Source organism: Vulpes lagopus, chromosome 5 (genome assembly GCF_018345385.1).
Source record: "Vulpes lagopus strain Blue_001 chromosome 5, ASM1834538v1, whole genome shotgun sequence".
In the NCBI taxonomy this organism is placed as follows: Eukaryota; Metazoa; Chordata; class Mammalia; order Carnivora; family Canidae; genus Vulpes; species Vulpes lagopus.
Genome location: NC_054828.1, coordinates 63,582,956 through 63,596,326, shown reverse-complemented (window position 1 = coordinate 63,596,326; position 13,371 = coordinate 63,582,956). Strand labels below are relative to the sequence as shown.

Genomic DNA, 13,371 nt, shown 5'->3' with positions numbered 1-13,371 from the left:
GGCTTTAGAAACCAAATATTCCTCTTCGGAGATAATCATCTAAACTGTGAGGGGTGGGGATTCTGGCTCTATGGCTAAGTTGCTTATTCGATTCATTCCTTTTCTCAGAGGGGCATCTGAGTGGCTCAGTCAGTTAAGCATCTGCCTTCGGCTCAGGTCATGATCTGAGGGTCTTGGGATAGAACCCCGAGTGGGGCTCTCTGCTCAGTGGAGAGCCTGCTTCTCTCTCTGCCCCTTACCCCACTCCTGCTCATTCTCTCTTTCTGCCTCAAATAAATACAATCTTAAAAAGAAAAAAGAAGTGCCATTGCCATTTTCAACAAACTGAAATTTGGAAATTTTTACATTTGTTTAGTAAAAAATTAATATGGCACTGGAGGATTGCTGCTGTTACTGTTGCTTTAAGCCATGGCTTTAATCAAAGTGAACAAAAAGGAAGAGCTGAGAATGGAGATTTGGGGAAAGAAACAGAATTAATGTTAAAGTTGGAAAAAGGTTTAACGATACTCTCTGCTTTGACAGACATAAGAAACAGAGCCCTAGAAGACGACATAGGTCATTGCCAAACAGCAGAATTCAGGGATCCTAAACTCTTCCCCAAAGCTTTCTCCCCTATTGCGGCTCCTAATAAAAATGGACAGAACAGACGCACCTGGCTGGCTCAGTAAGCATGTGGCTCAATCTTGGAGTGTAGAGATTACTTAATAAAACTTCTTAAAAGAAATTGACAATACACCTAATTTTGGAACTCTTCCTTGCCTATTAAGAAAAATATTCTTAAAGTAACCCTTCTTACAACCAGAATCATCACATCACAGTGGAACACATTTCTATACACTCCTGCAATTTGGGTAAAATAACCATGCTGTACTGAGAAGGATGCTTTGAATGTGCACTCAGGGAAGTTAGGCCTATAAGGCACAAATGGGGGTAAGCTGTCCCCCCAACCTACTACATGAGCCTTAGAAATAATTTCTCGGTCTAAGAAGCCTCAAAGTAATATTTTAGGTTTATTTTAAGGGCTACACTTTAAGATGATAATTTGAACACTCATATGGGACGTGATGAGCTACCAGTAACATACAAAGTATCTGGCAACATGAAGCTCCTATTTCAGAAAGAGGACGGCTCATTATTAGTGCAGATAAACGGCCTTTTGTCAGCAGAGGGGAAGAATGTTCAGCTGAAAGGCCAAATCTTGTGGACGATTGTTTTTCCTTTTGTTCATTTTTTCCAATTAAGTTGGTCTGTCACTAGTGGGGTCTGTCAAGAAGCCATTCCTAGGGGCTCAGCCCATCTTCTCAGTTTATTTAGGAGCCTGACAAGTGCCTGGTGTGGTATGAGCTCTTCAAAAGAACCTCATCCAATCTCATCTGCTCCCCTGAATAACCTGCCACGCCAGCGGGCCCCCTGTCACCCCGCAAGTGCCACCCTGAGACACATTTATTCAGGTAGGTCCTCTCCCTTCCCCATCCCACCTTCATGCCCTCCACTCCTCCACTGCTCCAGTCAAACCACACACCGTGTAGGGTTCAGCTTCTAGTTTTAACCTCTCTGCTCCAGGGGCTTCCCTCGTAGATCTCACCCTCCTTCGAATCCCTACTGCATCCCTCTGGATTACTTACTCATTCTGGCCCGTTATTATTTGTTCCCTCTCTTCCTATTAAAGGCCTCACTTCTAATAGGCTTCTCTGTCTGGTTAAAGATAAATATAAAAAAAGCATCTTTCCAGACTCCCTATAAAGTTCAACTGAACACTCAACTTGTTCTTGACCAGGAGTAACTGTTTCACAGGAGGAACAGAAGAGGATTCAGCAGAGAAGTTAGGACTATTGGGCCCCAGTTTATTTTACAAATCTCCTAAACATTTAATTCTGCACAAGACCTTATTTCAGTGTGTTTACAGAAGCCAAAGTCTATGGTGAATTCCAAGTGTCTCCTTCCAAAGACTCAGAATAGGGGGCGGGCGGGGGATGGGGGTGGGGGTTGTCACTGGAATACGGAACTGCTGAGAAGAAAAGTCACAAGATTCACATAAAGCTTCCTCTTACTTTCTTCTTCCTGTGTCTCTTGATCCCAGCAAGGCTCCCTGACCCTGTCCTGCTGGTTGTACCTACCCCACTGGGATGTTAATGGCCTGCCCAGTCCCTCCAGCAAGCTAGTCTGCAGTACCAGAATGTACACCACCCACCCCCACCCCTCTGCCGCCCTGCTTCCTGGCGTCCACACTCAACATCTCTGAGGATTTTTTAATTTGTTCACGAATTGCTCAACATCCTTACCTCTAAAAAGTGGAGCCTAATTTCCTCCCTCCTGAGCATGGCCTAGACTCAATGACTTTCTTCTAACATAGGGAATGTGGTAGAAATAAAGGTCTATGAAAAAGTAGTAAAAGACATCAAGGCAGGGGTGACTGGCTGGTTCAGTCGGTAGAGCATGCAACTCTTGATCTCAGGGTCGTGAGTTCAAGCCCCATGGGGGGGGCACAGAGCTTACTTTTTAAAAAGACATTGAGGCTTCCTCCTTGCTCTTTCTTTTGGACCGTTTGCTCTGGAGAAGCTAGCTGCTGCATGTGGAGGACATGCAGCAAAGAACAGAGGTTTCCCTCTAAGGACTGGCACAAACTTGCCAAGTGTATGAGTGAGCCATCCTTGAAACAGACCCTCCAGCCCCAGGCAAACCTCCAGATTATCTTTGGTGACGGCAAATATCTACAAGGTAAACTCATGAGACTCAGCCAGAGCCACCCAGATAAGCTGTTCCCCATTCCTGACCTACAGAAACATGTCTGATTATAGATAATAGACGTTTGTTCTAGGCCACGAAGCCTGGTGGTCTGTTGCACAGCAATAAGTAACCCAGCACTCTTCTTTCCCCGTGCCATCCTTCAGGATGGAGTCCCTGGCACCCACCTCTATGAAGGAGCTCCTTTGAGGCCAGTCCAAACCAGTATTACCCTGCTCTGCTGTTCCCCTGCCCCCAAGTTTCCGCTACCCCCCCACCTCAGGGCTGCACAGACCATGGGCATTCCACAAATGTTTTTTCAAGAAATACCTCCTGCTCCAGCCTTGCCTGTGGCTCATTCACAGCCCAGAAAAATGCACCAGAAGAGCAGAGTTGATCCTGAACTGCTCACACAACTTAATGCAGAGCATGATAATTTGTTCTGTGCCTCTTGATTACGAAGGGTTGATTATTAATACAGGCTCTGAATGCTTTGGAGCATTCAGTCTGGCTTAGACTCTTCATCTGTCTGTGCTAATTTAATGCTAAATCCTAACTCTGATGCCTTTATCTCCACAGTGCTCACATCTGATAATCAGTCACTTACCCCACATTAGCAGTGGTGAAAATTCTATTTTACACCAGATCAAGGACCCTTCAAACTTTTTATCCTTAGCTTTTCCCTTGGATTGTTTGGCCCCTCTTATCTTGCTCCTGAATTTACCTTCCTGCCTCCTCCCACAGACATTATAGTGCTAAATATAACGCAGGGAAACAAAACATTCTATGACATCATTATAGCTGATACAATTACTTTAAACCAGCTTCCCCTTCCGGAAAGTTCTTATGAGTAAATTCATCCAGTAACGGAAGCAAACATTCTTCTGGAATTTGCTTAGGATGTCCAAAGGGCAGCATTAGAAGCAAAACACGCTACTTTCCCCTGGGCTCCAACATGCTTGTGTAATGTGTCCATATTACATTCCAGGGCCATTTCAAGGGAGGGGCTGGTTCTGGTTTGGCCGTTAAGGTTTTGGTTTCTCACCACTTCTAAGGAGCAATAGAACCGTGGGACTCTGGCAAGGTCAAGATTAAGCAGCGTAGGTTGCCAAATAAATGATGACCCCTTATGCCCTAGTTTACCTAAACCTGCATGATACCAAGGCTGGAGAGTAGATTTTTTGCCTTAATACCAAGATCAGCTCAAAGTCAATCAATTTCTTTTCTTTTTTTTTTTTTAATTAAGATTTTATTTATTTCATTCATGAGAGACAAAGAGGCAGAGAGACACAGGCAGAGGGAGAAGCAGGCTCCCTGTGAGGAGGCCGACGTGGGACTTGATCCCAGGACCCTGGGACCACGACCTGAGCTGAAGGCAGACACTCAACCACTGAGCCACCCAGGCAGCCCAATCAAATTTCTTCTAAGAGATATCTTATATGAGATCATGGACCTCTGCTCACTATACACCCCCTTAACAGAATCTAGAAATTAAGGCATTTTTGTATTATATTCCCTCTAATGACGATGTAACATCTGAACTTGTAGAACATGTAGGTCTCAAGCAGGTACCTGCTTCCTGCCACTGCCATCGGTGAAGCACTTCCTGCCTTGGTGGCCATACTGACCTCTCACCACTCTGGCAGTAAAAGGGAACCCGGGCTATGTGATACAGTCCTACCTCCACTCTTACCTACTCCCTCCAAAACAAACCCATGGCTGAATTTTAAAAATCAGGTTGACAAGCACTGGACACCAACTTATTAACCACTTGTCAAACATTTACTATTTCTGTAGTAACTAATCTCAACAGATAATGAGCTTGAATTTTAACTTTTAAACAATATTCACGCTTCCATGGAAGACATTATCATACACAGTGCACGTATTACCAGAAGATGAATGCCTGGGGCTATGGGGGGTGCAAATGTGGGGAAAAAGAAATCACTCCAGAAATGATGAAAAATCACAGCAGGAAATGGCTATTTCCATATGCATGAGTGCCCATGCTGGGCAAACGCTGGGCAAAGAGCTTTTTGTGCATTTTCATAAAATGCCCTGAAAGTCCAATGAGTTCCTGAGGATACCTCACTTCTCACTCATTCACCTGAAGACCATGACTAGATACCCTGAATGCCAGATAATTAGAATACAATGTAGTAAGTACAACAGTTGATGTGAAAAGTGCCATAAAAAAAATTAGAGGTATTCTGGAAAGACTTTCCAAAGGAGGTGACTAAAGGATTTCATGATCTCATGTCCAAACTGTACACTTCTTCTCAGCTGCTACATCCTCCTTTCATGGCTTTATGCTTCATCTTGAATTCATATAATTTATCTTTATCCCTTTCTCCCACTACTTCTCTTTTCTCCAAATTTCTACTAATGTATAATTTACATACAGTAACATTCTCCCTTTGAATATTTTTGTGATTGTTAACAAACACAAATAATCATGTAACCATAACCACAGTCAAGTCACAAAACAGTTCTGTCACACCTCCCCCACCAAAACTGTCCCATGCGCCCCCCTTCAAGTAAGCCCTCTCCCTCGATCAGCAGAGGGCCTGGCTCATCATGGATGCTCAGTGAAGATGTGCTGAACAAATATTTCAGGGTTACTTTATCCCAAAAATTATAAAAGCATTGAGGAAGGAGAGGGGAAAAACAAAACAAACTTATAAAACAAGAACCCACAATGACTACACAATGCTGTGAGATAAATGTTATCACAAAAATATAGGCAAGGTATTATGGAACGAGATGGAAAGAAATAAAACCAAGACTGGAGATACCTTGAGTTTAGGAGGGCATTCAAAGACAAAGTCAACCTTGAACAGTGCTGAAAAAATTCCAAACTAATGAAAGGGAAGGAGCCTAGGTAAACTTCAGTCTGGCCATGAGCCTACAGGATTTGGGGGACCCTGAAAGTTTTCAGTAATCAGATTTGTCACAGGCAACATAGAAGAGAGATGAGGGATAGGCCGTAGCTAAGGAGACCAGTGAGGAGGTCATTTCAGTTTGGGGTTGAGAGACTAAGGCAAGATGGTAACAGCAGCAGTGGAGAAAAAAAAGAAGAATCTACAGGATGTAAACAGATGACACGTGCTGAATGGGTAAGAAGAGATGATTTCTAAGTTTCTGGCTTTGGCAGTTGGACAGTGTGGTTCTGTGAATATGACAGGTAGGGATATGGAGGGATGACAGGTTGTTTCTTAAGCTGAGGAACACTCAGGGCCTTAATGTCAAAAATAGGGTCTTAAAGAATATATGAGGAGAAAAAGAACATATGGAAAAGGATTTGAATAGACATTCCTCCTAAGAAGGACACAAATGGCCCATAAGCACATGAAAAAGTACCCCATTTAATCATTAGGGAAATGCAAATCAAACCCACAACAAAATAGTACTTCACATTCGCTAAGACAGTTATTACCAATAACTAACTAACTAACCAATCAACTAACTAACTAACTAACAAGTGTTGGCAAGAATGTGGAACAACATACACGGTGGTGGGAATATAAAATGGTACAGTCACTTTGGAAAACACTTTGGCAACTCCTAAAAAAGTTAAATAGAAAAAAAAAAAAGTTAAATAGAGTTACCATAAGATCCTGCAGTTCTACTCCTAAGTATATGATCAAGAAAGCTGAAAATATACGTTCATGCAAAAACTAACATACAGATGCTCATGACATCATTATTCATAATAGTCAAAAAGTAGAAACAACCCAAATATCCATCAACTGATGAACAGAAAAACAAAATGTGGTATATCCATACCATAGAATATTACTTGGCTAGGGGCACCTGGGTGGGGCAGTCAGTTGAGTGTCCCACTCTTGGTTTTGGCTCCAGTGGTACCTCAGGGTCATAGGATCCAACCCTACACTGGGTCTGTGTGTAGCACAAAGTCTGCTGGGATTCTCTCTCTCTCTCTCTAAAATAAATAAATAAAATTTTTAAAAAGAGTCTTACTTGGCCATAAAAAGAAGTATGTACTGACACATATTACAACATGGACAAACCTTGAAAATCACATGCTGAAAGAGGTCAGATACAAAGACCATCTATTGTGTGATTCCATTTATAGAAAATGTCCAGAATAGGCAAATTCATAGAGACAGCAAGTAGATTAGTGGTTGTCAGGGGCTGGGGAGTATGAGAAGTCATTGTTGCCTTTTTGAGGCAATGAAATTAAATAATTGTGCTATTTGTACAACCTTGCAAATAGAGTGAAAACCATTGAATTGTGCATTTTAAAGGGATGAATTTATGGTATGTGAGTTATATCTCAATTTAAAAAAAAACAAGAGAACTTATGGCTGACATACGGCAGACCTGTGGGCATCTGTAACTTCCACTGTGGAGCACAGAATTTAATAATAACTTCCAAATTTGCAAAATCCTACCAGAAGCCCTTACTAAGGTTTTAAAACTTAGCTCTGTGGAAATAAATGCAGCATTTAGCTTCCTGCCAAATGTTTCTTCATAAGCTGATGTGCAGCTTTTGCAATCTCATGAGAATTTCTGAAATGAAGTATAAACATGTTAATTGGAAGAACACAACCTCAATGATTTTCTGCTCCTAGCCTAAGAACCCCCACACCTAAGGAGGCCATTTTAATTCATTACAAGAGACAGAAGATGACGACATCAAAAGCAATTAGGACATGGTACCACCAACACAGGTGTGCTAAGAGAAATGCCCATGGTTCCAGATGCTGCATTACAGCCTGCTCTCAACTCCCAAGTCACTAGGACACAATACCAGCCGGACGGGCAACAAGATGAGGCACCTTTTGGATTCTAAGACCTTATTTTAATATTTTATTTATTCTGAAATCAAGAATTTTATAAATGACTTAAGATTAAATACAATGGTATCTTTTTACTAAGATACTGCCACTAAATTTTTGGTACAGTTTAAAATGAATCGATATCAATGGGTAGACTACTAAAATGGTATTAGCTGCAGACACATATCCCAGCTCAATCTATCAGATATTTAATACCCTACATGATTTCTCTGTGTCGAAAAAAAATAATTACATTTGCATATATTTTAGTAGTCAGTCAACATGCAAAAACAGTTGAGAGTTGCTCTCTAGCTAGCAAATGTTGACCAAAATATACTGCCCTTAGACCAATCAGAAGACATGGAAATTCTTTGCCCAAAGGAGTCTACAAATCCACAAAATAGTCACTGCATTCATAAGTACCCTACACAAATGAAATTACTGAACTAAAATATACTGCCTAGAAATGTATGTACAAAGTATGTGAAAGGAGGCACTTTAAGCAATTATTAAATTTTTCCACTATTTTGAATTTATTTTTTTTAAAGATTTTATTTATTCATGAGAATACACAGAGAGGAGAGAGAGAGAGAGAGGCAGAGACACAGGCAGAGGGAGAAGCAGGCTCCATGCAGGGAGTCTGACATGGGACTCGATCCCGGGTCTCCAAGATCAGGCCCTGGGCTGAAGGCAGCGCTAAATTGCTGAGCCACCCAGGCTGCCCCACAATTTTGAATTTAAACACTACTTTCGGCATATCATACCTTACACGTTTCCAAAGAATATTTACATACATTATTTCATTCGGTCTTTCCTGAGAACAAAATGCTCTAAGAAATAAAAAGTTAATATTTTTCTTGCCAATCTATTTTATAGTAAAGAAACAATGAAACAGGGTTGCAGTATGTTTCTAAAACAACAGACCTGGTTGGTGTCAGGGTTAGAACTCTATTTCAAGATGTCTCTCTCTGAATTGAGTTGTCTTTCCACTATGGTATGTGGACCCCCCCGCCCCAGGGGAAATGGTGTGGAAATTGGGAAGACTAAGCATTAGCACCCTTCTTACGTGGCATGTGTCTGCCACAGGAGGCGTTAGCACAGGTCCTGGCTGGATGTCCCCATGCAGCTCTGCATATCCCCAACCACACACATTCACACTTTCTGTGCCTGGCGTCCACTCATTTCCCAAGCTTTTGCGTAGGCCCAGCTCCAGTTCCCTCAGATCCCATTATCCCAGCTCCAGGTCCCTCAGATCCCATTATCCTCTGCTAGTCATGCCTCAACAAGGCAATGGCATTAAGAACAAAGGTACACTGCTACCATGGGTTCCCAAGAACTTAAGGCTACAAAATGACTCATTTGATCTTTACAACATCCCCTCAATGTAGGTAGGTCAAGATCATGATCCCCAACTTAAACCTAAGGCAACTGGGATGGAGGGAGGTTGAGAGGTTAGACAAAGCTGCTAAATGACAGAACAAGGTCTAGAATCCACTTCTTTTTATTGATTCAATGGTAGAGCACTTTCTCCTTTAAAAGATAGATGGTAAGATAGAAAATGGACATAGCGCAAATCTATTCATCTACATATTCACTCAACAAATATTTAAGTACACATCAGGATGTGTAAAAGGTTGTGGGGCTAGAGTGGAAAACAAAAAACGTAGTCTCTAGTCCCATAAACTTCAGTTTATGAGGACAGAGATTTAATGACAAATAATTACAAATTTTAATTGCTAAGAAGGAAAATAATCCAGAACTATGAGAAGGTAACAAAGAGTCCTAACCTGGGTAAGAATGTCAGAGAAAACTTCTCTGAGGAAGTTACATTTAAGTTGAGGTATGAAATCAGCCAGGTGAGGAAGGAGGGAGAAGAGTGGTTCTTGCAGAGGCAAGCAGGCAGAGGGAAACATGTGCAAAGGCCCTGAGGCCAAGAATATCTTGGAAGATGGACCATGTGCTGGGAGACTTATTCCAGAGGCAGATCATGTGCTCACTGCAGACTGTAAAGAATTTTGGTTTTTATCCAAAATGTAAGAGGCACTCACTACAGGGCTATAAGCAAGGGGATGTTGTGCTCTGACTTGTGTTTTTAGAAGGTTTTTTTTGGCTGCCATCCAGTCTACAAAGTGAATTGGAGGGACATAAGAATAGACAGTGGGGACAGCACTTAGATCATGGCTAGATAGTGGCTGGTACAGGGTGGTGGCAACATAGATGGAGAGGAAGGACCATGAAATGAGAATGAAGACTGGTTGGGCAAACTCAAAGAACCAGGGAACTGGAGCTCTAAATGTCCATGGGTACACCTGTAACATCTTAACCTCAAATTTTAAAAGCAAGGCTAGAACCTGAAGTGAAGAGAAAGGTCAAGCTGTCTCCAAATTACTTTGGGCCCGATATGGAAGGCACTCCTCCAACACCACTGCAATAACCTTTCTAAAATGTTACTAACACTTGGGACCTAGCTGACTCAAGACTGCTTGAGAACCATTTTTCTAAGGTCAGACTATTCCCTATTTAGGAAAATCCAAGACCAAAACTGATAAATATTCTCATCCACACAGGCATGCTTTTTCATGTCCTTTCCTTTCAAAGAAAATTAAGGTGGCATTATGTTAAGAATAGCACAAACACATTTTTGTAGCTTTCTGAGCTTTATGTCAATTTGAGAACGAAAAATAAACTGCCTTGCCATTTTTCAGTCCCAATATCGAACTGTATAACACTTGAACAGTCACCCTTGGATTTCTGCATGATGAGCACAGAGATGAGAATATGTGGGAGTAGGGGAGGATCACAAAAGCTCACAGCCAAGTCTCAACTATTCTGATAGCTGTCTTCTGCAAAATATAAGAGTCCTATTGGTCACAGCCAAGTTTCTACAGGCACTGCCCTCAGGACAGGGGACGGTGATGCAGCACCCAAGCATTGGCGAGACTTTCTTTTATTTAACCTACACATAAGATTCAAGCCTGGACGAGATCTTATTTTTTCTTGCTTGGAGGCAGCCATTTTGGGCCATATACCCAATAAGGAGCAAAGACAAGGTTGGAAGTTCTCAGACAACACAGCTAAGACTCTAGAGCAGGAAATTCTAAAAGAGAAGACTGTTCATGAAGCCTAGAAGCCCTAATTAGACAACCCTCCAAAATCGTGAATGAGAAGACAAGTGAGTGATTTTATGGAAGGTTGCTTATGCACCTTGGAGGATAAGCATTTAGGGAGACTAGAAGGGATGGACAGGCATGCTTAGTCAGGAATCTAAAGGTCAAAGTGAAATGGAGATTAAGGGGATTTTATAGACAATAAAATTGGGCTTTTCGGGGCGGGCTCTTTTGTTAAAATACCACAAATATTTTTATACAGCAAATTAAGGAAGGGCTTTTTCTGGTGCTTGGGGTTCATAGAACTTATAACTTGGCTTTTTAAAGGAAATTTTCTTCACATAGAAAACAAATGAGTAAAAAAAAAAAGAAAGAAAGAAAACAAATGAGTATTCAAAAGGGAGAATGAAAGTCCAAGATTGTAAAAAGATTGTAAAAGCCCAGCTAGCTGGTTCAAAAGGAGGTCAAGTCACCTGGCATGGTTTTACCCTTTATTTCAAAAAAGTTGAAAAAGTTTTGAAAAGTTGGAAAAGTTTATTGCTACTCCACGGTTGGTGAAATGTTAAGGAAAAAAATCAGGGAAACTGGCCTTTACTAAGGTCCCTGAGAAGGTACCCATGATATTCTTACTAACTGTAAATCGAGGCAGAACAATTTGAAGAATGAATAATAAGCATGTTCAAAGCATGCCAAGGAGCGCCCACCTTGGGGTGGGGCGAGGGCTGACTCATGTCCTGCCAGAGACCTCTTCGCTGAGCCGGACAGACATGATCTCTGACTTGAACGGCAAACACACAGGCTAGTTTATCATATTGGGAGAAAGTAGAGGTGAGGGTCAAATTTCCTATCTCCCTGAATCAGGAATCAGTGACCTTTACAAGCTGGAGAAATAACACAGGGAATAAAAAAAAGGGTCTCAACTTGGGTTGTTAAAAGCAAAGAGTACCAACACAGGAAGGAGAGTAGAAACTTAGAAGATGCTATTTAATCAAAAAACAACAACAACAAAAACAGAACCACCTCTGCAGGTTTTAGCAAATAAGCAACCTTAATATGCTTCCACCTTGGGCTCCACTGACCGAGACACAATTTAGAAAGATGAAGGTGCTGATCCACAATCTTGCTCTACTCAAGGCAAACAGGGCCACTTGGTGAATGATGCATTCAGTGCTTTCTGCCGCTGTTAAGGAGTAAGTTGTGTCCCCTCAAAATTCATACATTGAAATCCTAACCCCCCAGTGTGACGGTATTTTGGTGGCAGGGCCCTTGAGCGGTGATTAGGTCATGAAGTTCGAGCCTCACGAATGGGTTTAGTGCCTTTATAAAAGACATCCCTTCCTTCTTGCAGGGAGAGAAGGAAAAGAGTCCTCTATGAACCAGGAAGTGGGACTTCAACAACACTCAAACTGCTTGAGCCTTGATCTTGGACTTCATGGCCTCCTGAACTATGATAAATACATTTTTGTTCTTTAAGCTATCCACTTTATGGTATTTTTGTTATAGCAGCCCGAACTAAAACAATGAAAGGAGTACAAAAAAATATACAGTGATAAGTGATCAAGAGGGTAAAATGACCTAAAACTACGTTCCAGGAGGATTAACTCAGGAAAAAGACAACGTGAGTAGGCAAGACAGCTGTCTTGGAACAATATGCTGTCTGATGAGACAGGTGCACGTAGCACTTCACCTGTAGGTCTTCACAAGGTAGAGCTAGTTCCAAGAACAGAAGCCAGCTATCCAAGGGTGAAACAAGATTGCCTTCAAATCGGAGTTCACTGTCATTGAGGGTTCACAGAGGTTGTGCGTGTGTGGGGTGTGGGGGTTGCCGCTTGACAGGAATAATATAGAAAACCCTGATCAGAATCGGATGCTCTGTTGTGTAAGTTTCAGGACTAGTCCCCAGTTGCCTACAGTCATCAAGTCCCATGATGCAACTGTCACCTACCATTTCTTTAGCACGTGCTACAGCTGCCTTCAGCATAGGATCTGGACAAGCTTGAGTCAACCCTCATGCCCGTCTTGAGGAAAAGTTTCAATTCTTTTTGCTCCTCCAAACATGCTGTTGCCCAGCTTATTTCCTGCAGTCTCTTAGAAACAGGCGAATGGTGTTCCCTGACCTCAACTACGTATATATTTTGCTCTGATTAGAAATATAGTTTATGCTCAGTCTGAGAGAATCATTCTGGAGGCGTATTCTTGGCCAAGTCTTTTTAAATCTTGGCAGTGTCTTCCTCCCCGGACTTAACACACTGTGTGAGCAGCCTGCTATTATGGGCTGTTCTTATGGCTGTTGTGTCCGCAGATGCAGTGGGCTTCCTGGATGGAACACAGACTGGAAGTCCTATCAGCACATCCTCATGCAGTGGGGACTAGGCTGCCCCCCTCACCTCTGGGGCAGCCAACGCTGTCAGCAGAGTTCTCAGCTCAGCTTCTACGACTGCCCAAGCTGCTTCGCCAACCTCATCCCTCACACTACTGATGTGTTCTTAGATTTTTCCTTTCATGAACTCTGACCACTCGTCAACCTTGGACACACCTGACAGTCTGAAATGTCTTCCCTGCCCCTTTCCCAGCACCCTGTTGAGGGGCTCGGTTCACAAGCTCCCTCCCCCATGCTAACGCACCCCACCCTCTTTCACTCTCCCTGGGCATCCATTCCGGTAGAAGGAAGGCTTCTTTGGCAATGCTATCATTCTGTCTCTCGCATTTCCAGTTCCTTGACAAGAACTTGCACTAGA

General features: G+C 42.3%; 1 protein-coding gene across 3 annotated transcripts in view; it reads right to left on the bottom strand.

Moving 5' to 3' along the window:
• PPM1H (protein phosphatase, Mg2+/Mn2+ dependent 1H) overlaps positions 1-13,371 on the bottom strand; it is a 253,998-nt gene that overhangs the window by 181,596 nt on the left and 59,031 nt on the right. Inside the window, exon 1 of one of the 3 annotated variants that reach the window (XM_041754316.1) lies at positions 3,055-3,115. The exons of the other annotated variants lie outside the window; for them this stretch is intronic. Coding sequence (XP_041610250.1) covers positions 3,055-3,083 — 29 coding nt within the window. The 5' untranslated portion in view covers positions 3,084-3,115. Of the gene's footprint in view, positions 1-3,054; positions 3,116-13,371 lie in introns of those variants that run through there. 3 annotated transcript variants of the gene reach the window in all.